The sequence below is a fragment of the Canis lupus genome, chromosome 6, assembly GCF_003254725.2.
Source record: "Canis lupus dingo isolate Sandy chromosome 6, ASM325472v2, whole genome shotgun sequence".
NCBI lineage: Eukaryota > Metazoa > Chordata > Mammalia > Carnivora > Canidae > Canis > Canis lupus.
Window position 1 is genome coordinate 22,204,377 of NC_064248.1, and position 26,453 is coordinate 22,230,829.

The 26,453-nt window shown below is 42.8% G+C and overlaps 2 protein-coding genes and 1 long non-coding RNA gene across 5 annotated transcripts in view; 2 read left to right on the forward strand and 1 right to left on the reverse strand.

Annotated features, from left to right (window-relative positions):
- GGA2 (golgi associated, gamma adaptin ear containing, ARF binding protein 2) overlaps nt 1-4,317 on the forward strand; it is a 32,974-nt gene extending 28,657 nt beyond the window's left edge. For both annotated transcript variants that reach the window (XM_025416187.3, XM_025416185.3), the window contains exons 15-17: nt 1,420-1,589; nt 2,536-2,646; nt 3,186-4,317. In XM_025416187.3, coding sequence (XP_025271972.2) covers nt 1,420-1,589; nt 2,536-2,646; nt 3,186-3,296 — 392 coding nt within the window. In that variant the 3' untranslated portion in view covers nt 3,297-4,317. The remainder of the gene's footprint in view (nt 1-1,419; nt 1,590-2,535; nt 2,647-3,185) is intronic.
- Nucleotides 4,258-16,932, reverse strand: LOC112640241 (uncharacterized). The gene is made up of 3 exons (XR_003123925.3): nt 16,755-16,932; nt 6,506-6,614; nt 4,258-4,395 (listed from the first exon to the last, which is right to left on the reverse strand). It is a non-coding gene; the product is annotated as an uncharacterized LOC112640241 (long non-coding RNA).
- Nucleotides 16,933-16,977: 45 nt separating this feature from the next.
- COG7 (component of oligomeric golgi complex 7) overlaps nt 16,978-26,453 on the forward strand; it is a 78,294-nt gene continuing 68,818 nt past the window's right edge. For both annotated transcript variants that reach the window (XM_025416184.3, XM_035717623.2), the window contains exons 1-4: nt 16,978-17,321; nt 22,251-22,399; nt 22,698-22,814; nt 23,530-23,698. In XM_025416184.3, the coding sequence (XP_025271969.1) occupies nt 17,153-17,321; nt 22,251-22,399; nt 22,698-22,814; nt 23,530-23,698 (604 nt within the window). In that variant the 5' untranslated portion in view covers nt 16,978-17,152. The remainder of the gene's footprint in view (nt 17,322-22,250; nt 22,400-22,697; nt 22,815-23,529; nt 23,699-26,453) is intronic.

The following is a 26,453-nucleotide window of genomic DNA, read 5'->3' on the forward strand; positions in this document are numbered from 1 at the left end:
AACCTTTATTTTTTAAAATGTCTCCATACATTATATAATCATGGCACTATCATTTATTAATTCAATTTATTTTTTATTTTTTAATGAAAATTTTTTTGGATATAGAATGTGCATGCCTGTGTACTTGAGTTGGGGAGGGGCAGAGGAAGAAGGAAAGAGAGAGTCTTTTTTTTTTTTTAAGATTTTATTTATTTATCCATAGAGACACAGAGAGAGAAGAGAGAGAGAGAGAGAGAGGTAGAGACACAGGCAGAGGGAGAAGCAGGCTCCACGCAGGGAGCCCAACGTGGGACTTGATCCCGGGTCTCCAGGATCACACCCCGGGCTGCAAGCGGTGCTAAACCGCTAAGCCACCAGGGTTGCCCGGAAAGAGAGAGTCTTAAGCAGACTCCATGCTCAGCCTGATGCCGGTCTTGATCTCACAACCCTGAGATTATGGTCTGAGTTGAAGATCAAGTCACTCACTTAACCGACTGAGCCACCCAGGCACCCTGATTCAATTCCTTTCTTGAAGGGTAATTTGCTGTAGAACTTACATTTTGATAAGTGATGTTTGGCATAAAATAAGGATCTTCATTAAAAAATTTTTTCCCAGGTTAGGTAGTTGTCTGCTGCTTACTGAATCAGCTACTGACTTTGAAATAGGTGTTCTAATGTGTTAAGTTCTCCTATTAGGTCTATTCTGCATGCTTTGTTTTCTACCTCTTTGCTCAGTTGTGTACTTATGTGTATTTATTGATGCAAATAACCTTTCCTTCCTCTTTTTAAATGGATAGTCTCATGAACTTACCCCCCAACCCCACCCTCATTTGCCTTAGAATCATTTCTTAGCTGAATTAAAACAATCCTGTTAGGATTTCAATTGGAATTTTATTAAACCTATTGACTTGAAGAGATCTGTGTTTATAGTATTATAAAATCAAATGCAAGAGGTGCGTGTGTGTATGTGTGTGTGTGTGTGTGTGTGTGTGTGTGTGTAGTCATATAAAAGAGACCAGAAGGACATAGGCCCAGATGTTAGCAATGTTTATTTCTGGGTAGAGTTATTGGTGTTTTTTATTTCATTTTTCTATGATATCCTGTATTTTCTGTAGTGTTCAGCATATTTTAGTCATAATCCTGTCTCCCTCAAAAAAAAGTTCCTTTTTTCTTTAAAAAAAAAAAAAAAAAAACAACTGGTCATGTGCTTCAGATGGTTGGATGGTGGGGAGAGATCAGTTTGAAGGGCCTTAGAAGTCCAACTGGAAGTAGTGAGGGCTGGTGGTGCAGAAAGGTTGGGTCCAAGGAGGTCAGTCTAGGAGCTATGCTGACTGGAGATCAGTAGCATTCGATGATAACATGTACATCTCTTTCAGGCTTGGCTGTGGGCGACTTTGTGGTCATGCTAGTAACCCTTTTGATTGGGTCCTTCTCTACCAGGCAGCCTGCCGCCTCTTATCGTGTATGACCGGAATGGATTCCGAATTCTGCTCCACTTTTCCCAGACTGGGGCCCCTGGCCACCCGGAGGTGCAAGTATTGCTGTTGACCATGATGAGCACTGCCACCCAGCCTGTCTGGGACATCATGTTTCAAGTGGCTGTGCCAAAGGTGAGTCGTCACTGGCCAGCTTTGAATTTTTCAATTAAGCTACTATGTTTGAGTGCCAGGTCCTTTGCTAGGACATTATCTTTTAGTTAGGTATCAGAGACACAATCTTCAGAGGAATTTAAGATCAAAGGGGGGAATTTGATCGGCTTGTGTAACTGGGGATTTCTGAATATCTGACTTCAGATGTGGCTGGATCCAGATAAGTTCTTAAAATGATTCCTTAAGAATCTGTCTCTTTCTGCCTCTTGACTTTGGTTTCTTCTTTGGAGCCTATTCTCCAGCAGAATCCACAGAGCATGGAAATGGCTATCAGCAGCTCTGGAGTGACATAGTTCTTAACCTCCTTAACTCTTTTTATCTCAGAAGGAAACTTCCATGTGATATGAGGCACGCATATTGATTACCCAAGAAAGAGCTAGGATTGGCTCTGCTGGCATTACTTGCATACCTGGGACCAGTAACTTGTGTTAAGGGATATGAGGTACTCTGGCCAACTTATATACTGCATCCATTCCTTTCCAAGGGAAGTAGGGCCCCATTGATTAATAGCCATACCAGTGTCACAATGAACAGGGAAAGGAGGTCCTGAAAGGAAAGATTTGAGGTAGGCAAAAATAAAGATATGTATCATCTCATCCTCATGGTAGTTTTGTGGGATTTGTTATTGTTACCTCTATTTTATAAATTTCTCATCTAGGGCTCAGAAAGGTTAAGTATTTTGCCCAAGTTCCCAGAACTAGTAAGAAACAGAATTAGAACTCAGCCCAAGGTATGCCCTAGCTCCTCATGTTGCCTCTCAGAAGCCAGCATTAACCACACAACTTCTGTTTATGGAAGGAAAGGATTTTTGAACCCTTTAATTTGATGGGTGTTTACGTAAACTCCATCTTTGAAGCTGTACTTTGTTAGGAATGAGTTAGATAATGGATTTTTCTCTCCCCGATAGTCCATGAGAGTGAAGCTGCAGCCGGCATCCAGCTCCAAGCTCCCTGCATTCAGTCCATTGATGCCTCCAGCTGTGATCTCTCAGATGCTGTTGCTTGACAATCCACACAAAGTATGTTCTGGTAACTTTGATAGCAAGGGGATGGGGGGTGGGGCCCTGAACTGAAGATAGACAACATGATAGGTTGAAAGGTTTATTTAGGTCTTGCTCTAAAGTCTCCGGTTGGGAGTGGTGGTGGAATATTCCTCGCTGAGTCTGTTTTTCTTCGGGGGCTCATTGAAGGAAGATCTGTGACCAGTTTCCCATGAGCTGGGAACCAAGAGAGTGACACAAACTCCCCCTGTACCATGGAGTCCTCTGAAAGGGTGTGAATTCTGCCTGTCCCTCCTTAGGTGGTCTCTGAGTTGTGGTCCACCTCAGGACTGCAAAGGTGTGGTAGTTCTCCGAGGATGTATGGCTGGCTCCCCTTGTATGTGTCGTCCTAGAGGGTCCTGGCCAGGTGTTCCTGTCATATGGTGGTTTGAAGGCCTCGCTGGCATGGAGTTAACATGATATGCTATTCTTTGGTGACTACTGGGTGGGTAAAAGCTCTTACATTGGGCTGGTCTGTGTCTCTCCCCACTAATTTAATGTCTTCTATCTTTGTCCAGGAGCCCATCCGGTTACGGTATAAGCTGACATTCAACCAGGGTGGACAGCCTTTCAGCGAAGTAGGAGAAGTGAAAGACTTTCCAGATCTGGCAGTCTTGGGTGCAGCCTAACTTTTCACAAGACAGACCCTGCCATTTGAGCTTAGGCTAATGTGAATTTTGCTGTCTAGATAGGACTAATCATGGTGATTTAGTGCGGAGTGCCAAGAGTTCTATCCTGACTTCAGGCTTTGGATCCCAACCTCTGACTTATTCTTGCAGATACTATTTGTGTGTGTGTGTGTGTGTGTGTGTGTGTGTGTATTGGGGGGGGGTTGTGGGGGAGGGTAGAGCAGAGGGCTTGAGGTGTGGACCGTGTGGGAAATGCTAAAGCATTTCTGACAGCCATCTGCTACAATCATCTGTTTCTGCATGTTGGTGGACACGGAAGTCCCTGCCTCAGGTTGGAGGTATAAGCCAAAGTTGTGTTGTGTTTTGTTTTTTCCATGTATTGTTATCTTTTCATTCATCCACTCTGTGCCTTGTCAGCCTTTGAAAGTCTTGGTTGCTCCCAGGCTGCTGTTCTCAGGGACCTTAAAAGGGACCTGGTTGGTCTTGGGGCAGAGAGTGTCTTCTGGGGCACTCTCTTCCAAGAAAGACCTTGTCTCCATTTCCATTAGAGAATGCTGCTTGCATGTGTTTGAGAAGATCTTCTAAATGGAATGCTTGTTGCACTGTTAGCCGGGCGAGGGGCTGCCACTAGACCAGAGGACCACACTCAGTGGGCCAATCATGTCCTTCACCACTGTGCCTTAGAATCACCCAGAGAGAACCTTCCAGGGCAGAGGGGAAAGCAGATCCCAGGCCTCATGCAGGCCTCAGGTTCTTTGGGTGGGGCAGCCTGTCTGGGCCCTTCCTCAGAACCCTCCTCTCCATTCTCATCCTCTTCCTCCACGAGTGTTTACTCTCAGAGCTCTTCGATTGTGACGCCATGCTGGTCATCATCAATCATAACTAACAGGCTCACCCTTGCCTGTCGACCTCACCGCCCAACATGAAGAACTGTGACGCAAATAGATACGGAAAGAGCTTAGCAGTGATTTCAGTGGTGACTGAATATAGAAAGTCCTTAAATAAATACCCGTGTAGCAAATATGCTTTGTGGAGTCTTGAGTAAATAGATGCAGAGCCTGTTGCATTTAGAGGCACTAAACCTGAAGGGCCCTTCTCCCTGTGGAGGAAATAGGAGTATTTTAGGCTGTGGTACTCAAAGAGGGGCTTTAGTGAAGGGAGAGTCCCTGGGGGTCCAAACAGCTGGAGTGGTTTGCAGGGAAAGTTCAGGTTTATCAGCCATTGTCAGCAAGTGCCTGCTGTGGGCCAACAGCTTCTCCAGTCCTGTTTTGCTGGTCAGTAGGGGAAGTGAGCCTCGCCTTGCCAACAGGGCCTGATGGACTTGGGAATCCCAGCTGCTCATCTGTCAGAGCAGGATTCTACCTCAGGAACCACAAGGCTCTATTTGGGGTTCTTTATCACAAAATCTGGTACTTTCCAGTTTGATCTTTGAACTTCGGCATATAGTGAGAACTCCACCAACAGTACTTGTTGGGGATGGGAGCTGTAAAAGATCATCTAGCTATACTAATTTGTAAGCAAATGTGAAAACTCATAAAACAGATAAGTGATGGACAACTTCTTCACTTGGCATAACTCCCATAAGATTCATTTTAATCTAAAATTACTTGCATGTTCAACGGTTCTGTATAGCTTTTATGGGCTCTAGGTAATTTCATAGTCTTTAAGAGGAACCCGTCATAATGATGATGTCTACCTATGTAGAACTTTATTAAAATGGGTGATTGAGACACATGAGATTTTTACCCCCTGGTTCAGTGGTGAACCCGTGTCTGTCTCAACCTTCTGTCTTCCAGGAGGCAGACTCCCAGCCATGCTTAGGTGGAGTTGGACAGGGTAGGGATGTGGGGGGAGAGGGGCAGTTCCTGAAAGTGGCCCTGGTGTTTATCATCAGTGCCTTCTAATGATCAAGTTCGGTAACTACTGAAGACCTGGCCTGTATCCTTTTGACTGGCTACTAAGAGCCCAGCACTGTTGTAAGCACTGCAGATCCAACAGCAAAACTCGTTCCCTTCGTGGATCTTCTGCTCTAGTGCAGAGACAACTCCATCATGTCTTAGGTGGAGATCTGGCACTGAGGATCAGTATTTCCCTTACCTGAATTCTTCCAGAATTCTGCTCACCCCATCTCTTAATATACCTCTATGACTGTTTTCCTCTGTCCCTTTTTAAATGTGGCATTGCTCCAGGGTTTAGTCCTTAGGACTCTTGTAAGCACATCTGGGCAGTTAACCACTAGATGGGTCCTAAACCTGTATGTCAAGCCTTTACCTCCTTGCTGACGTCAGATCCATATTCATCAGTGGTTATCTGCAGGTTTTACTGTTGTCTTAGGCTCTGAATGCTTAAAATGGAACCCAGCCTCCCCTTTGCCCTACATGTACTTTTATTTGAAAGCACCTTTCTGAGCCTTCATGGATACTTGATTCCTGCTCCTTCTAGAGCCATTCATTTTTGTCATCTAGTATATTTCTAAATACAACATCTTGCCCTCCCCTGCATTCACATGGTCATGGCCCTGATTTGGCTTTTAGTGAAGGGGGAAAGGGGTACAGTAATCTGCCTCCAATTCTCTGAACCATTATACTTGCCACCATCAAAGTTTTCTTTTTTTTTTTTTTTTTTTAAATCTTTTTTTTTTTTTTTTAATTTTTATTTATTTATGATAGTCACAGAGAGAGAGAGAGGCAGAGACACAGGCAGAGGGAGAAGCAGGCTCCATGCACCAGGAGCCCGACGTGGGATTCGATCCCGGGTCCCCAGGACCGCGCCCTGGGCCAAAGGCAGGCGCTAAACCGCTGCGCCACCCAGGGATCCCCCATCAAAGTTTTCTAACACATCTGGCCACTTGACCCCTTGCTGAGATACCCTGAATGACTTCCTAATGCCCTTGAAAGTACCTGCAGTCAAGCTGAATGCTTAATTGTTCATTGCTATTTTCTAACTTTGTGTGCTCCCTACCCTCTGGCAGCTGCCAAGAATGAGCACTTGGCTGCAACCACAAGAAAGTCCTTTCGTGTTTTGATAATGCCATGTTTTTTCATGACAACTAGGAGGTGACTCTTCTCCCTTTATCTCTTTCAACAAATTTAAGACTAGGATAGAACCTTGTTGATCTTTGAGCCACTGTGAGCATAAATGGGCTATGGAGGTTGGAAATGTTGAAAACAGAGTAAATGGCGTAATGACCCAAAGAATATGAATATTACTTATTAAAAATGACGTGGGGTGCCTGGGTGACTCGGTTGAGCGTCCAACTCTTGATCTCAGCTCAGTTCTTCATCTGAGGTTCGGATCTCAAGCCCAGCGTGAAGCCTCCTTTTTAAAAACAAGCAAGACAAAACAACTGTAAATTGAGAGACTAAACATTCAGGGTAGAAAGCAAAGATGATATTCTAAAATACAAGGAATGCTTGATTGCTAGTGTTTACAAAACAAATTATTTAAATATATCTCATGTAGAAGATGCTGACCCAGCCCCAAAATATAAAATTCTATCATCATATGTTTTGTTTTTTCTTTTGATGAACATAGTAGGAGAGTGACCTGGCATGGTGGTTTTAGTTCGTTCTTTTTTTTTTTTTTTTTTTTTAAGATTTTATTTATTTATTCATGAGAGACATAGAGAGAGGCAGAGACACAGGCAGACGGAGAAGCAGGCTCCATGCAGGGAGCCCAATGTGGGACTCGATCCCAGAACTCCAGGATCACACCCTGCCGGAAGGCAGGTGCTAAACCACTGAACCACCCAGGGATCCCGAGTTTGTTCGTTTTTTAAATAAAGTTATGGCCTGGCATTTTCCATCTAGAAAGAGGTGGGGCCTGGTAAGACAAAGGAAATGTCCTCAGGTGAGATGAGCCAAGCCTTTCATTATATACTTGAGGCACTTAAGATTCAGATTTAATGGACCTTACACATTCATTGTCAGCTGGAATGAAAAAAATCTAGGACTTTCTCTCCCTTGCCCAGTGTATTCCCAATTATACCACGTTTGTTCTGAAAAAGCTTGCATTTTAAAAAAAGTGAACATTCTTCCAATTTTTATTCCCCTTCTAGAGATAACATTTTTTTGAGTTTTTAAAAGTTAAAATTGTAGAAACATACTGCAGTGTTACAGGTTTCAGATACATACGATTTTAACATTTGAGGTCTTCTGAAGTCCCAAACAATTTGATGATTAAGTCAGCTCTAAACTTATAATTCAGCTCTTTAGCTTCACTACTACCTCCAAGAAGCCATGTGACCTTGAGTAAGTAATTTATCTTCTTCAGATTCCTCCTCTATGAAGTGCATAATGGAATTTTTTTGAGAATCAAAAGTTAATATATGTAAAGCAACTACAATACTGCATGGCACATAGCTACGAATCTTTTTTAATTTACTATTTGCTGTTAGCCTGTCCATTTGGTTTTCTTCCAGCACATGAACAGAGTTGACTTGCCCATAATTAGAAAGTTTATCTCCTAGGGGATCCCTGGGTGGCTCAGCGGTTTAGTGCCTGTCTTCAGCCCAGGACATGATCCTGGAGTCCTGGGATCGAGTCCCACATCAGGCTCCCTGCATGGAACCTGCTTCTCTCTCTCTCTCTCATGAATAAATAAATAAATAAAATCTTTTTTTAAAAAAAGTTTATCTCCTAAAATAAAAAGCAAATATTTAAAATTTGGTGAGTTTCAAATTAATACTGAGACACAGTAAACATCAAGGATAGAAAGGTAACAAAAAATTAATGCTAATTGGAAACTATATTCTGAAATCTAGACACTAGAAGAGTTCTAGCCATTTTGAAACACATCCCCCCCCCAAAAAAAGACACATCCCCAAGCCTACCAAGCCTAGTTAAAAGATGAAGTCTGTAACAGAACACTTAGAAACTAAGGATGAACACTTTTCCTATAAGACATTCAGTTAATTTTGTAACCAAAGCTGTGCATACTAGAATTTGTAACCCTGACACCAAAATCTGAAGTAGATAACTTAGTCTCTTCTTTTTTTTGAATGCATATGCAAAATATTAGCTTTAAAGCCAGTGGCATATTTAAAGAATACACTGTACAAAGCATTTTTGGGATTGCAGTTTACCACATCCAGTAGCTTAACTGGACTATTTGGTCATCTCAATAGACTTAGAGAAAGGCATTCTATATTATTCATTGTTTATTCCTTAAAAAAGCACATGACTAGCAGCATGTTTAATGAAGAAATATTACAGTGGCCTAAATACAAAGGTTTATTTTCTCGATAAAAACAAGGCCAGAGGGATCCCTGGGTGGCGCAGCGGTTTGGCGCCTGCCTTTGGCCCAGGGTGCGATCCTGGAGACCCGGGATCGAATCCCACGTCGGGCTCCCTGCATGGAGCCTGCTTCTCCCTCTGCCTGTGTCTCTGCCTCTCTCTCTCTCTGTGTGACTATCATAAATAAATAAAAATTAAAAAAAAAAAAAAAAAAAAAAAAACAACAAGGCCAGAGTGGGATGCCTGGGTGGCTCAGCGGTTGAGCATCTGCCTTCGGCCCTGGATGTGATCCTGGAGTCCTGAGATCAAGTCCCACATCGGGCTCCCTGCATAGAGCTTGCTTTTCCCTCTGCCTATGTCTCTGCCTCTCTCTCTCTCTCTTTCTGTGTCTCTCATGAATAAATAAAATCTTTAAAAAAAAAAAAAACAACAAAAAACAAGGCCAGAGGGATGCCTGGGTGGTTCAGTGGTTGAGCCTTTGGCTCAGAGCATGATTCCGGAATTGAGTCCCACGTTGGGCTCCTTGCATGGAGCCTGCTTTTCCTGCCCATGTCTGTTTCTGTCTCTGTGTGTGTGTGTGTCTCTCTCTCTGTGTCTCGAGAATAAATAAAATCTTTTTTTTAAAGGCCAGAAATAGTCCAGAACTATTGCTGTTAGAAGCATCACAAAGTCATTAGGGGCCCAGGCTCCAGCCATCCCTAAATCACCCAAGGATATGCTCCTCAACATACTACACAATGATGGCTTGAGATGCTGACATTCCAAGGCACAGGAAGGAAGGGGAGGAAGGTAATAAAGGAAAATGGACATTCAAAAGGCTTCCTAGAAGTTTCATGTGATACTTGTGTTCACATCTTATTGTCTGTTTAGTGACCTTGCCACACCTTAGGCAAAGAAGGCTGAGAAATTGTCATATACAGTGCCACACCACGTGAAATTGGGTTTTGGCTAAGGAGGAGGGAAGACTGGATTTGCAGTAGATTAGCTATCTACAAGATATTATGGCAACAATCTATTGGGGGAACACCCCCCCACACACACACACACACGCTTTTATATTTATTATGACCCCAGTTTTAAAGACAAGCAACCTGGGTGGCTCAGCAGTTTGGCACCTGCTTTCAGCCCAGGGCGTGATTATGGAGTCCCAGGATCAAGTCCCTCATTGGGCTTCCTGCATGGAGCTGCTTCTCCTCAGTCTGTGTCTCTGCCTCTTTTTCTCTCTCTCTCTCTCTTTCTCGAATAAATAAAATCTTTTTAAAAATAAAGCCAAGCAACCTAAATATATATGTGTATATATGATAAGTGGTAATCTTTGGGTCCTAGAATTACAAGTGAATTTTTATAAAGATTTCTTTCAGAGAGAGCCTTAAGCAGACTGCCCACACAGCATGGAGCCTGATGCGGAGCTCAATCTCAAGGCCCTGAGATCATGACCTGAGGCAAAACCAAGAGCTGGACTGGACTATGCCACCCAGGCGCCCTGCAAATGGATTTTCTTTAAATTTTATCTGCATTTTCTAAAGTTTCTAGACTGAAAAAAAAACCTTTTTTTTTTTTTTTTGCTCAATGTTTTTCTAAATTAACACACAAAAGGTGAAAGAAAAGTCTTCCACCCAATTACCCTTCTAGGAGACAGTGTTACTAGTTCTCATCTGGAGATATTCTGGGCATGTTCAAGCAAATGAACTGGACTTATTTTTTTTAATGTAAAGGTTGGAGATAATGCCATTATTATTATGAACTGTTTAGTAGGAAAAAGAATAGCCCCTGCTCTCTGCTTTTTCTGAGAGCAGATGGGATTGTCAGTTATATGTTAAAAGTCCTTTGTATTAAAACTGGCACATGAATTTCATGGTAGTTTCTGTGCGTTTCCAGCTTCTCCCTCCTACTGGCTTCATTTCTGTGGGCCCAAGCATACTTCCCTCTTCTCTAGCAACCCTGTCTTTGTTAGCCAGCATTGTAGAGTGAAACAAGTATAGGCTTTGGAGTCCATTTCCATTTCTAGCTTTTTGCCACCAGTAGCATCTTGGACAGGACACTTAACCGTCTGGGTCTCAGTTTTTATATTTTTAAATTGTAAAAATGTTAAAAATCTATTTAATAGGTTTTTTATTTATTTATTTTTTAATTGTGATTTTTTAAAAAAAATTATTTATGATAGTCACACAGAGAGAGAGGCAGAGACACAGGCAGAGGGAGAAGCAGGCTCCATGCACCAGGAGCCCGACGTGGGATTCAATCCCGGGTCTCCAGGATCGCGCCCTGGGCCAAAGGCAGGCGCCAAACCGCTGCGCCACCCAGGGATCCCTATTTCATAGGTTTTGATGAAGGTTTAAAGAAGCCAATAAAATACAGACACAATAGGTACTCTATAAACGTAGGTGCTGTTATTTCTCCTCAAGTCACCTTATCCTAGATTTCATTTTTTTTTAAAGATTGTATATATGTATTCATGAAAGACACAGAGAGAGAGGCAGAGACATAGGCAGAGGGAGAAGCAGGCTCCCTGTGGGGAGCCCAATGTGGGACTCGATTCTGAGACTCCAGGATCCTGCCCTGGGCCAAAGGCAGGCGCTAAACTGCCGAGCCACCCAGGGATCCCCTAGATTTCATTTTTCAATTTACCATTGGAACTATGGTTACTTCCATTTTGTCACTGTTTATTTCACAATCTTTCTTGTTCTCCTGGAAACCGATAAACTTTTGCTAATGATACTAAGCTAATGTTTGCTGAGGCTACAAAAAAGGTTGATGCTTTTGATAGAATCTGAACATCCTCACTGTATCTATCAAGATTAGTATTAGCTGCAAGAAATGGATAAGCCCAAAGTAATAGTTGGTTAAACAAAAGATATTTATGTCTCTGTATTGGTTTCCTTGGGACTACTGCAACAAAATACCCTAAGCTGGGTGACTTAACAGAAATTTGGAAGTTCTGGAGGCTAGGAGTCTGAAATCAGGCCACGTTCACTCTGAAACCTATTAGATAATCTTAATGTTTTGCAATGATCTCTTGATCTCTGGGATTCTTTGGCTTGCAGCTGTATGACTCCTATCTCTACCTTCGTGGTCATGTGGTGGTCTCCCTCTGTCTTCACATGACCATCTTATAATGATATTGATCATATTGGATTAAGGGTAATCCTTCAGTATAACATCTTAACTAGTTACATCTACAGTGATGCTATTGATAAGGTCACATTCTGAGGGACTAGGAGTAGCATTTCATGCCTAACTTGTGGAGAGACAAGTAGAGCATAATTCTCTCAAATTCAAGGAACCTTGGAAGTCGTGAGATTATGGTTTGGATGGAGTCTGTATGATGTCGGGCACCTACATGACTTCAATCTTGGTGCTGTGCCATGAGTGACTTCCATTACTAAGAACACTTTATGGTTCAAGATAGGAGAGTGACCAGCAACAAAAGATAAATTACCAAATTACCAAAAAAAAAAAAAAGATAAATTACCAAACTCAGGAGGGAGAAGACATCATTACTAATTCTACAGAAGTTGGAAAGGATTGTAAAGGAATGTTATGAATTTTATGCCAACTTAGGTGAAATAGGCAAGTTTCTAGAAAGACCTGAATTACCAACTGATTTAACAAGAAATAGAACATCTGAATAGGTCTATAAAAGAAGTTGAATTGATCATTTAAAGTCTTCTAAAGAAGAAATGCCTGGGCCCAGACGACTCGAGGTTGAAGATCCTCATCTAAGTTCTTGACGTTAAGTTCTGCCAAATATTCAAAGAAGAGGCTTCCCAATTTTTTACAAACTCCGAAGCTAGAGAAGGATCACTTCCCAAATGATTTTGAGACCAGTATTACCCTTAAACCAAAATTAAAGACTACAAAGAAAATATTACAGACCAGTTTTCCCCCATAAACACTGATACAAAAGTCCTCAGCAAAATAGTAGCAAAGCAAAGCTGGTAACATTCTACATCATGACCAAGTAGAATTTATCCTAGGAATGCAAGATTGGTTTACCATTCAAATGCCAATTACTGTATAGCATCAGATAAATAGAGTAAAAGGCACAAATTATGAAATTATCCCAGTTGGTACAGAAAAGTTTATGTATAAAATCCAACATTTTGACAAAATAGGAATAGAAGGGAATTTGGTCATCTTGAAAAAGGGATTGGACTGGATGGTAAAGAGATGCTGAAGATCTGGAGCAAGGCAAAGATGTCTGCTCTTGCCACTCTGTTCAGTATTGTGCTGAAGATTCTCACCTGTACTGTTAGTAAAGGGAAGAAAGAGGAAAAAGGAAAAGAAACTATTCACAGATGTTATGAACCTGTGCATAGACAAATGCCAGGGAATCTACACACGGACACATAAATAGCTAGAACTGATAAATGTTCAAAAGGTATAAATATGCAAAAATAAATTGTATTTCTACAACAAGAACATGTGAAAATGAAAGTTACATTCACATGATTGCATTCATTTTAATGCTATACTTTGGAATAAATTTAACAAAAGTGCAAGGTACTTATAACGTACAACAAAAGGTATTGTTGAGAGAAATTAAAGATGGTCTAAATGAGAGGTTCCCAACCAGTGGTGATTTTTCCCACTGAGAGACACTTAGCAATGTGTGGAGACATTTTTAGTAGTCACAATCTGGGGAAGGGGAAGCTTTTAGCATCTAGTGGGTAGAGGTCAAAGATGCAGTGAATCATCGTACAATGCATAAGACAGCCTGAGCAATAAAGAATTACTGGCTACAAGTGTGATTAACACCCAAGTTGAAAATCCTGATCTTAATAAATAGAGAGGCATTTCACATTCATGGTTTGGAAGACTCCATATTGTTAAGATGCCAATTCTCAAAGTGATCTGTACAATAAAATCCCTATTCCGGCAGCATTTTTGTGTAGAAATTGATAAGCTGGTCATAAGATGTATATGGAAATGCAAAGGGTCTGGAGTAGTAAAACAATTTTTAATTAAAAAAATTTTATTATTTTTTTAATTTTTATTTATTTATGATAGAGAGAGGCAGAGGGAGAAGCAGGCTCCATGCACTGGGAGCCCGACGTGGGATTCGATCCTGGGTCTCCAGGATCGCATCCTGAGCCAAAGGCAGGCGCCAAACCGCTGCGCCACCCAGGGATCCCCTTATTTTATTAAAAATTTTTACCTGAGAGAGAGCATGGGCAGGGTGAGGGGCAGAGGGAGAGGGAGAAGCAGACTCCTCTTGTAGCATGGAGTGCAGCTCAGGAGGCTCCATCCGAGGACCCTGGGATTATGACCTGAGCTGAAGGCAGATGCTTAATTAAGCCACCCAGGTGCCCCACTAAATTTTTTTTTATTTATTTTTTATTTTTTTTATTTATGATAGTCACACACAGAGAGAGAGAGAGAGGCAGAGACATAGGTAGAGGGAGAAGCAGGCCCCATGCACCGGGAGTCCGACGTGGGATTGGATCCCAGGTCTCCAGGATCGCGCCCTGGGCTAAAGGCAGGCGCTAAACCGCTGTGCCACCCAGGGATCCCCCCACTAAATTTTTTAAGTGGGAGGGCTTACATCATCAGACTTTAGAATTTACTATAATCTTCAGTAATCTTTGGTATTGGTATAAAAATAGGAATATAGGTAATGCAACAGAAGAGTCCAGAAATCCTTACATCTGTGTCACTTGTTTTTTGACAAAGATCTGGAGAAAGGAATTTTTTTTTTAAGATTTTATGTATTTATTCATGAGAGACACAGCGGCAGAGACACAGGCTGAGGGAGAAGCAGGCTCCATGCAGGGAGCTCCATGCGGGACTTGAACCCCGGGTCTCCAGGATCAGGCCCTGGGCTGAAGGCGGCACTGAGCCACCCGGGCTGCCCAGAAAGGAATTTTTTTTTTTTTTTTTTTAACGATTCTATTCATGACAGACACACAGAAGCAGAGACATAGGTAGAGGGAGAAACAGGCTCCCTGTAGGGAGCCTGATGTGGGACTCGATCCCAGGATCCCAGGATCACGACCTGAGCCAAAGGCAGATGTTCAATCACTGAGCCACCCAGGTGTCCTGAGAGGAAAGCTTTTAAAATTGTCCTGGGATAATTGTATATAAAAAACCGAACAGGCACCTGAGTGGCTCAGTTGGTAGTGCATGTGATGCTTGACCTTGAGGTTGTAAGTTTGGGCCCCATGTTGGATAAAGAGGTTACTTAAAAAAAGGGGGGGCGTGGCTTGGCAGTTGAGCATCTGCCTTCCGCTCAGGGCGTGATTCTGGGGTCCTGGGATCGAGTTCCGCTTTGGACTCCCGGATGGGAGCCTGCTTCTCCCTCTGCCTGTGTCTCTGCCTGTGTCTCTGTGTCTCATGAATAAATAAATAAAATCTCTAAAAAAATAAACTTAGGCCTTTACCTCACACCATACACACAAAATGAACTCAAAGTGGGCCACAGTCATGTATATAAGCGCTAACACTTTAAAACTTCTAGAAGAAAACTTAGAGGAGAAATTCATGATTTCAGGTCAGGCAAAGATTTCTTAGACACAAGACCAAAAGTATGTTCCATAAAAAAGAATAAGTGATAGTGGGATTTATCAAAATTAAAAACTTGTCCCTAAAAGACACTATTAAGAAAATGAGGGAACCCTGGGTGGCACAGCGGTTTGGCGCCTGCCTTTGGCCTAGGGCGCGATCCTGGAGACCCGGGATCGAATCCCATGTCGGGCTCCGGGTGCATGGAGCCTGCTTCTCCCTCTGCCTGTGTCTCTGCCTCTCTCTCTCTCTCTCTCTGTGTGACTATCATAAATAAATAAAAATTAAAAATACATAAAAGATAAACAAAAAGTTGAACATAAATTTATTTTGTAACTTAGCAATTCTACTCCTAGGAATATATCCAAAAGTAATGAAAACTTGTCTATGCAAAAGCATGTAGCGAACATTCATAGCAGCAATATTCATAATGACTTGAAACTAGAAACAGATTAAATATCCATCAGTTGGTGAATGGATAAATAAAATGTCATATCCACACAAGGAATAGTATTCAGCAACATAAAGAACCAAACTGATAATGGTGCAACACAAATGGACCTCAAAAACATTATGCAACATGAAAGAAACCAGATGAAACAGACTACACAGTATATGATTTCATGTATCTGAAATGTCCAGAAAAGGTAAATTTATAGAGTCAGCTGACTAGTCTAGGGCCTGGTGTGGGAGCAGAGATTAAGTGCAAATCAGTAGGAAAGGGGATCCCTGGGTGGCGCAGCGGTTTAGCGCCTGCCTTTGCCCAGGGCGCGATCCTGGAGACCCGGGATCGAATCCCACGTCGGGCTCCCGGTGCATGGAGCCTGCTTCTCCCTCTGCCTGTGTCTCTGACTCTCTCTCTCTCTCTCTCTCTGTGTGACTATCATAAATAAAAAAAAAAAAAAAAAAAAAAAAAATTAAAAAAAAAATCAGTAGGAAGGAACTTTTTTGGATGATGGAAGTGTTCTTGTTGGAGATAGACCAACTCTAAATCTACTAAAAATCATTTAATTGTATACTTACAATGGGTGAATTTTATATCCTGTAAATTATTAGTAAAGCTGTTTTTAAAATGTTCATCAGGGAGGGAAGGGCATATCGTAGAGGCACTTGGGGCTTCCAATGCTCCTACCAAGGATAGCTTTCCTGATTCGTGGATTTAGGTTCTTAGATATACAGAGTATTAAAAAATTACTGTATGCATTGAATCAGAGTATGCCTGCGGTGAGAATGAGTGAGTGCATGGCAAAATTATTCCCAATTGTAGAACAGGTAAATGGTAAAGTTATTTACAATTGTACACAAAGGATTTGAAATTTTTAAAAAAGATTTTGTTTGAGAGCGAGAGAGAGACAAGACATAGCGACAGAGAGCAGGAGTGGGGAGGAGAGAGAGCAGCAGGCTGGATCTCAGGACTCAGGCAGACACTTTTACGGACTGAGCCACCCAGGGGCCCTTTTAAAAATTTTTTATTTTAAAGATATTTATTTATTCATTCATTCATTCATTCATTCATTCATTCATTCATGAGAGATATATAGAGAGAGGCAGAGACACAGGCAGAGGGAGAAGCAGGCTCCCCACGGGAGACCCAGGGTGGGATTTGGTCCCAGGATTCAGGGATCACTCCGGGAGCCAAAGGCAGGCGCTCAACCACTGAGCCACCCAAGCCTCTCGCCTTTTTAAATTTTATACTTTGGTTCCTATGACAAATGAAGCGGACCGGCGAGCTCCCGTTCCGGCGTGGCGTGTTTCAGGAAAGGACAGGGGGCCAGTGTGGCTGGAGGATGAGGCCAGATCGCCTGCGTCACCCGCTCTCCGTAGGCTCCAGTGGCCGGCTTGTCTGAGCAAGCACGGGGTGCGGGGCTGTCTCCAGCGCCCAGCTCTGCAGAACGTCCGGAACGCCGGCGGTCGCTATGGTAACGGCCACGTACTTCCGGAAGAAGTACGGCGCGCGGCGTGGGCCACCCCGAGCCCTCGGCCCCCGCGAGTTGACGGAAGGGCCGCAGAGGGCGACTTTCGTGGGTGCCGTGGGTTCCCCCTGCCGCCCCCCCCCGACCCCCGGGTCAGCCCCGGGGCTGTCGCAGGGCCCGCCCGTGGCCGGGCCGAGGCGCAGCGGCCATGGACTTCTCCAAGTTCCTGGCGGAAGACTTCGACGTGAAGGAGTGGATCAACGCGGCCTTCAGGGCCGGCTCCAAGGAGGCGGCGGCGGGGAAGGCGGACGGCCACGCGGCCACGCTGGTGATGAAGCTGCAGCTGTTCATCCAGGAGGTGAACCACGCCGTGGAGGGTGAGGCCGCGCTGCCCGCCGGGCCCCGCGCCGCCGCCGCCGCCGACGTTGCTGGCTTGCTTGCTTGCTTGCTTGATTTATTTATAACATTTTTAAAAAGATTTATTCATTTATTCATAGAGACACACACACACAGAGGCAGAGACACAGGCAGAGGGAGGAGCAGGCTCCACGCCGGGAGCCCGACGCGGGACTCGATCCCGGGTCCCAGGGTCACGCCCTGGACGGAAGGGGGCGCTAAACCGCTGCGCCACCCCGGGACCGCCCGCTGTAGATTCTTTATTGTACTTTGCAACCGATCCTCATAACTGAGCATCCTCTAAGCATGTGCCCAGAAACGGGCCATGGGCAGAAAGTTACCTTTCAGGAGCTTTCTGCCTTGGTCACTTAAATTGCAACCAGGGTTGGCTTTCCTGCGAGTGGAACCAGGAGCTAGGAGGGCCGGAAGAAGTGTGTCATTACCTCTAGCCTGGGAGAGGCACGCACCTTTCTTTCCTGCCTGTGTAAGGTCTTGAAGGAAGACTTCATGGGGCAAAGAGGGGGAGGACATTGATAATAATAGGATAGCAGTATTTGAGCCCTTCATATGTGTCAGACACTCTTAAATGCTTGACATGGATTAACTAAGTGGTTCTCAAAGGACGGGTGGTAATGTTGCCTCCTAACACCTTCACCGTCCCCCGAATATCTCGAAGTTGTTGGGAGTGTTTTTACTCATTGCAATGGTGAGGAATGTCACAATGGTTGGACGTTTAGTGGGAATGCCCAGGGATGCTTAGTGTTCCGCATTGCTTAGGATGGTTTGGCACGATGGACTGTCCTGGCCAAAATGTTAATGTTGCTCCCTTCAGCATAATTATCCAATTTAAACCTGGCACTAATCCTTAGAGGTAGGCCCAGTTACTATTCCCACTTTATAGCTGTAGAGTCTGTGGCTGAGTGAAGTAACCGACCCAGCATCATGTTGCTCGTTTGGATTTCAACCCAAATATTTGGTTCCCAGAGCTCAGGCTCTTATCCGTTATACCTTGCTACCTCTCTGGTATGAAACGGAGAAAGAATGGCACATGCAGAGGCATGTGGGTATAAAAAGGCCTCGCCAGTCTACGGAAGAGTGAAAAGTTCAAACAGAGCTCCCTCTGTAACATCAGCAAACATAATCATTAGTATTAGTATTAGAGGATCACACTCTCATGGGGTGTGGGGGCATGGTGAGACTTCTGAAGATAAGACAGAAAAATAGATTGGGATCAAACTGTGAAAGGGCCTTACAGGCCATCATTTTATTTTTCTTTTAGAGAGAGAATGCAAACACAGGTGTGTGAGGAGGAGGGGAGGGGCAGAGGGAGAGAGAATTGGAAGCAGTTCCATGACCCTGAGATCATGACTCGAGCTGAAATCAAGAGTGAGACACTTGGTCTACTGAACCACCCAGGCACCCTCTTTTTGGTCATCCTCCAGAGTTGAGATTTCATACCTTAGACAGTGGGAAGTCTTCTGAGGTTTATTTTATTTTATTTTATTTTATTTTATTTTATTTTATTTTATTTTATTTTTTATTTTATTTTATTTTATTTTATTTTTTTAGATTTTTTTAAAAATTTTTATTAATGGGATACAGAGAGAGAGAGAGAGGCAGAGACACAGGCAGAGGGAGAAGCAGGCTCCATGCAGGGAGCCTGACATGGGACTTGATCCTGGGTCTCCAGGATCAGGCCCTGGGCTGAAGGCGGCGCTAAACCGCTAAGCCCCCGGGCTGCCCCATCTTCCGAGGTTTAAAGGTTTATTTTTATGGAAGGTGAGACAAGGGCTCAAGTCTGCAGTGAAGAGAAGTTATAGCAAAGGTTCAAGGAGGGGATGTTGAAGACTCCAAATTGGAGCCTTCACATATTTGTGCCCTAATATTTATTGGACACAAACTGTTTTCCAGGTTCCAGAGATACTGGGTGGAACAAGACCCATAACCCAGGTTGGATGGGTTAACAGGCCAAGTTGGGGGCAGGGGAAAAAAACCCCAAACAAGGACCAGATCATGCAGGGATTTTAATGTCACATTATAGAGTTTGTATTTGACTTAAAATGAGTGTCATGGGAAGGTACTGGAGGATTTTTACGCAGAGGAGGGACATGGATTGATTTCTGTCTCCATTCTGAAGGCAACTGTTCAGAAGAGTGGACTGTCATCATAGTGGCTTCAACTGGGGTTATGGCACCACTGGCATAACCTCACTGTATGGTGAGAAACGGGTAGATTTAAGATATTTTTAGGAGGAAGAATGGAAAGAACTTGCTGATGGATTGAAATGAGGGATGAGAGGGGGAGAACATAAAGAATGATAGCAGGTTCTTGACTTGAACAATTGTGGGCAGAGGTGCCAAACATACAGTAACGTTGAGAGAATTTGTAGTGAACATCCATATGCCCTCTACCTAGATTCTACAAGTCACAATTTACTACTCCTGCTTTATCACAAATCTGCCCATTTACCTATCCTCCTTTCCATTCTCCATCTTATTATTATTATTATTATTATTATTTTTAAGATTTTAGTTATTTATTCATGAGAGACACAGAGAGAGGCAGAGACATAGGCAGAGGGAGAAGCAGGCTCTCCACAAGGAGCCCGAAGCAGGACTCCTCCCCGGACCCAGGACCACACCCTGAGCCGAAGGCAGATGCCCAACCGCCAAGCCACTCAGGGATCCCCATCCATCTGATTTTTTGATGTATTTCAAAATGAGTTGCAGACATCAGTATACTTTACTCCTGTTCATTTCAGTTGGTACTCTAAACATAATAGAATTCAGTACTTGTTACAGCTCTTTTTTTTTTAACTACATAAAATAATTTATATAAGGTGAGATGCACAAATCTTACCTGATGCATATGATGAATTTTGACAAATGTAGGCAGCTAGGATAACTCAAACCTCTGTCAGGAAGTAGAATGTTACAATCATCTAAGAGAGTGGTCCCATTCCTCCTCTCAGTGAAATCTAGCCCTTACCCTCCCAGATATTCTCACTGCAAATGATAGTTTTTTTTTAAATTTTTATTTATTTATGATAGTCACACACAGAGAGAGAGGCAGAGACACAGGCAGAGGGAGAAGCAGGCTCCATGCACCAGGAGCCCGACGTGGGATTCGATCCCGGGTCTCCAGGATCACGCCCTGGGCCAAAGGCAGGCGCCAAACCACTGCACCACCCAGGGATCCCCAAATGATAGTTTTAAAATGGAAAAAAGAGTGGCCTAAATTTGGGGGGGGGGTGGTTGTGGAGAAGGAAAAAGGTATACAGGGAACAGCAGGTACTGAAGAGTGACTTTGGGGTTTAGCAGGCAGAAGGCTGGGGCTGTAACAATTATTAAAAGTCAGCATTGTTAAAAGTCAGTCTCTGTGCAGAAGAAATCACTATTCTTTGTTTTCTTAGCCTTAGAACTTTACCCAGGCCATGCTGGAAACATTATTTTATGGCACAGCTGAATAAACAGTTTCCTGAAATACTTCTTTAAGATGTTAAGGTTCCATTCATCGCACTGGTAGAGCAGGAGATGCTGGACTTAATTTGGTTGATTCCCCGATGAATTGCCCTTTAAAGGGTTAGAGGGGCATGCTGTTAACTCTCCCAAATCCACACAACACATCATAGTTTGCAAAGATGTTCAAGTTGTATTCCGTGTTTCAGACATCTGTTAAAAAATGCAGTTTTCGGGGATCCCTGGGTGGCTCAGTGGTTTAGCGCCTGCATTTGGCCCAGGGCGTGATCCTGGAGTCCCGGGATCAAGTCCCACGTTGGGCTACTAGCATGGAGCCTGCTTCTCCTTCTGCCTGTGTCTCTGCCCCTCTCTCTCTCTCTCTCTCTGTCTATCATAAATAAATAAATAAATCTTTATTTTTTTTAAAGATTTTTATTTATTTATTCATAGAGATGCAGGGAGAGAGAGAGAGAGGCAGAGACACAAGCAGGCTCCATGCAGAGAGCCCGACGTGGGACTCTATCCAGGGTCTCCAGATCACGCCCTGGGCTGCAGGCGGCGCTAAACTGCTGCGCCACCAGGGCTGCCCATAAATAAATCTTTAAAAAAAATATTGTAAAAAATGCAGTTTTCTTGGGGCTCCTGGGTGGCTCAGTGGTTGAGCATCTGCTTTTGGCTCAGGTCATGATCAGGGTTCCTGGGATCAAGTCTCTCATCGGGCTCCCCACAGGGAACCTTACTTCTCCCTCTACCTACGTCTCTGTGTTTCTCTGTGTGTCTCTCATGAATAAATAAATAAAATCTTAAAAAAAAAAAAAGCAGCTTTCTTAATCTCACCTGATCTCCTACCAGACTTGTTAAATAAGAAACTGGCAGATGCTTAGGGACCTGCTACCTGTGCCCAGCTGACACTGGTAGTCTGTGGACTCAATTTTGAAGACTGTGGAATGCAGACATTGGGGTCAGAGCCACGTAAGGCTGGGTTTCAGCTCTGCGAAATCTTAGGGAAGTTACTCAACCTCTCTGAGTCTCAGTTTCCTTATTTGTAAGAGGTGGCTGCTAATGATTTCTGTGGACATTAAATGTAGAATGTTTGTAAAGCACCTGGCACGTAGCTGACATTTACCCAGTGTCAGCTTCTTTCATTTTCTCTCCTCACAAAAGGAGTTTTAATTTAACTCAGTGGTGGAAAAGCATTAATGTTGGGTCAGGTTGATGGTTCCTTCCTTGTCATATCACATGGCCCTCACCCATAAGACTGGGGAGGACACGGTCTTGGCAGAGCCCACCTCTCAGCCCACCTCCTGTCCACTCCCCATCTTCCACAGGCTCAGAAAACTGTGTGGTTGGTAGTGCTTTGTGGAAAATTCTCTTCCTGTCTTCGGATTTATTCATCTTTTTCCCTGGTGACTGGTCCGATTTTTATCTTTTGTTCTTGGGTTCTTGCTACAGAAACAAGTCACCAGGCTCTTCAGAACATGCCCAAAGTGCTCCGTGATGTTGAAGCCCTTAAACAGGAGGCGTCTTTCCTAAAAGAACAAATGATCCTTGTCAAGGAGGACATTAAAAAATTTGAACAGGATACATCTCAATCGATGCAGGTATTTTGGCTCCTCTCTTAAATACTGATTCTTGTATTTGGAAGGCTTACTCACGAACGACCTTATCTCAAAATTCTATCCAACACTCAAAATACTCTTTTTTTCTGGTTCTTTTGGTGTGTACATCTCTCTTCAGCACCCGCTGTACAATGTAGCCACGCATTTGGTGTCGGAAGGGGCACGGAAGCTCCCTAAAGGCAGGAGCATGCCATGATGCTTAAGTTTCAAGTCACTGGGGGAAGGTAGAGGTAAAGGAACTACCACTTCCCTAGTTTTTGACCTCTCATTTCTCCTGTAGGTACTGGTGGAAATTGACCAGGTAAAGTCCAGAATGCAGCTTGCCGCCGAGTCTCTTCAAGAAGCAGACAAGTGGAGCACACTAAGTGCCGATATCGAGGAGACATTTAAGACTCAAGTAGGTCATTTGCCTAGGGGATGTCACAAAGTCTGGGTAGGCAGGCACTTGAGGTTTGGAGAAACAAATGAGAAGGTTCTTTCCTCGAAACCACAAGGGATTAGTAAAAAGCAGTGCATGGAGACATGTAGGCATAGGTTGGGAAGATCTGCAATTGCTCTGGGTCTTTCCACCTGGAGTTAGTATCTTCTGCTTCACTGACAGGATCACGACCTGATATATATAATATAGCTATTATATTCTAAATTGCCTTCTAGAAAATCAATATAAATTTATGGTATCAGACTTTTTTCTTCACACCCTCACCAATAATAGCCATTATATTTTTCCAGGGTTTTCCACTTTGTTAGGAGGACAACTCTTAATTTTAATTTCCATTGATTGGACTACCAATAATATTGAACATAATATGTTTATGGGGCATTTTCTTATATGAATTTCCTTCTCCTGTATTTTGTCCATTTTTTTTAAGGTTTTATTTATTAAATAAGAGAGATTGAGAGTGAGCGGGGAGAGGGGTAGAGGGAGAGGGAGAAGCAGACTCTCCGCTGATCAGGGAGCCCAAAGGCAACTGACTGAGCTCAAGGCCCTGGGATCATGACCTGAGCCGAAGGCAACTGACTGAGCCACCTAGGCATCCCTATTTTGTCCATTCTTAATTGAAGTCCCTGAGGTCTTTTAAAATAAATATTCTCTATTCTGGCTTTTTTTATAGGACATAGCTGTGATTTCTGCCAAGCTGACAGGTATGCAGAACAGCTTAATGATGCTTGTTGATACACCAGACTACTCAGAAAAATGTGTGCACTTGGAGGCATTGAAGAACAGGCTGGAAGCCCTGGCCTCTCCCCAGATTGTGGCGGCGTTCACCTCTCAGTCTGTAGGTAAGTGTGGGCCCTGTCTTGTCTTTGTGCACACCTCTTCACAAAGGTAAGGCTTTCCAAATCTTCAACCTTTTGAGGGTCTTAATGTGGGTTAAATTATGTAGTTTGAAAGTTAAGTTGTAACTTTATGGTGGTGGTCTTTTTTCAATAGTTTATGTGAATATTTTCAAGCATACAGAAAAGTTGAGATAAATGTAAAACAAACATACCATCTAGATCCTGGCTTAGCATTTTACCACATTTGTTTTGTCATGAATCTAGCCACCCAGCCATCTCAATCCATCTAGGTTCTGTTTGGGATGCATTTCAGAGTAACTTCTAGATAACAGGACACTTCTTCAGCTTTCATATCGATAACTAGAGTTCATTATTGGCTTATGATTCTCTTTTTTTGAGGTAAAATTTACATTTACTTTTGACCCTTGTCAAATATGATTTTTATTTCCTCTGATCTACTAATATGTGAAATCATACTAATAGCATTCCTAATATTATATTATTCTGACAACTCAAGAACAAGCTCCACATGTTTGTGAGGTGTCTTTGCGCACGCACAAGTGTGTGGGTGTTAATGTGCTACTGGATATTTGTTGATATTTAGAATTTTTTCATAGAGATCTCACTAGCAAATATCTTTGTCAGGTTTTAGTATCGTGGTTGTGTTGGCATCAGAGAAATGATTGGAAAGCTTTGGTTTTTCCTTATTACTCTGTTAGGTTTTAAGGAACTTTTTTTTTTTTAAGATTTTATTTATTTATTCATGAGAGACAGAGAGAGAGAGAGAGAGAGAGAGGCAGGCAGAGACACAGGCAGAGGGAGAAGCAGCTCCATGCTGGAAACCCAATGTGGGACTTGATTCCCGGACTCTGGGATCACGCAAATCTGAGCTAAAGGCAGATGCTCAACCACTGAGCCACCCAGGCGTCCCTTAAGGAACATTTTTTTTTTTTTTTTTCTTAAGGAACATTTTTATCAAATATTGTCATGGCCCCTTTGAATGCTTTCTGCTTGCAGTTCAGCTTGGGTATGAATATTACAACCTCTGCCTTCTTTTTTGTTTGTACTTGCTTTAGTATGGCTTCACCCCTTCCTTTTTTTTTTAACCTTTAAGCTTTCCATGATTTTTTTTTAAAGATTTTATTTATTTATTCATGAGAGACAGAGAGAGGCGGAGACACAGGCAGAGGAAGAAGCAGGCTCTGTGCAGGAAGTCCGATGTGGGACTCGATCCCAGCACTCCAGGATCACGCCCAGAGCCAAAGGCAGATGCTCAACCACTGAGCCACCCAGGCACTCCGAACTTTGATTTTTTTAAAACTAATCCTTGTACTTTTTAAGTAAGTGACTTTATCCCATTTAGTTTTTATTTAACAGAAATTTTCAGTCTTGTACGTCTCTATATTTTCTGCCTTATGTTTCTTTTTCTATTTTGTTTTTATCCCTCACAGATGATGTGAAAGATAGATAACTTGACTTTAGTTTTTCTAGTGACTTAGGATTTCTTTTCTTTTTTTTTTTTTTAGGATTTCAAATTATAATAAACTCTCTCTCAATTTATCAGCCTCTTAAATAAAACATCATCTAACCCCCAGTTAGTGTGCTTTAATTCCTCCTGTTTTCTATCGTCCCTCTTCCCCACCAATCTAGAAGATTGCATAGTCTAGATTATTTTTTTAGATTTTTTTTATTTGAGAGAGCTTGCGTGCACTGATGTGCATGGCACTTAACAGACTAAGTCATGCAGGCGCCCCTAGAAATTTTTGTATTAAAGATTTTTATTTGAGATAGCGCACACGAGTGGTGGGTAGGGGCAGAAAGAGAGGGAGAAGCAGACTTCCCACTGAGCACAGTGTCGGATGTGGGGCTCGATCTCAGGACCCCAGGATCATGACCTGAGCAGAAGACAGACAACTGAATAAGCCACCCAGTCATGGGGCCTGGGGATTAAAATAGAATTTTAATCATGATATGCTATCAAATTATCCATTATTAATTTTCAGATTATTAATTTTTTTATCACATGGCTTTTCTATTTAAATTTCTAAATTTAGAAAATTTTCACATTTGTTAATATTTTATCTTTATATAACTGTTTTCTACAGTAATTGCCAGTAATTGTTTATTTATGCTCAATATCTTGTTTAAATGGATTCAGTGCTCTGTTAGACTTTTCAGCCAGTATTTTCACCATTTGTTAATTCTTTAAGGCTTCTCTTCATAACCAGGATTCTGTTTTCTTTTCTTTCTTTTTTTTTTTTTTTTTAAAGATTTTATTTATTCATAGAGACACAGAGAGAGAGAGGGGCAGAGGAACAGGCAGAGGGAGAAGTAGGCTCCATGCAGGGAGCCCGATGTGGGACTCTATCCAGGGTCTCCAGGATCACACTCCAGGCTGCAGGTGGCGCTAAACCGCTACACCACCGGGGCTGCCCAGGATTCTGTTTTCAAGTAGATTTTCTTCCTCTCAGGAAGGGCATGGGGATTATATATATATAGATAACAGATATATATATATATCCTCAGTGTAGTAAAGAATGTCTTTCTATTGCTTTTACATGTAGAAGACAGTAGCTGCTTTTAGAATTTTTAGATCACACTTTTTCCTTTAGAATCTAGAAACCTTGCTTCCTCTTCTCTGCCAACTATATTTTGCAAATCAGTATGAGACTGGCTTGCTTCTTTCTTTCTTTTTTTTTGATAGTAAGTTTCTTTTCTTTGAATATTTAAAACAGGAGTTAGCGAGCGTATTCTGTAA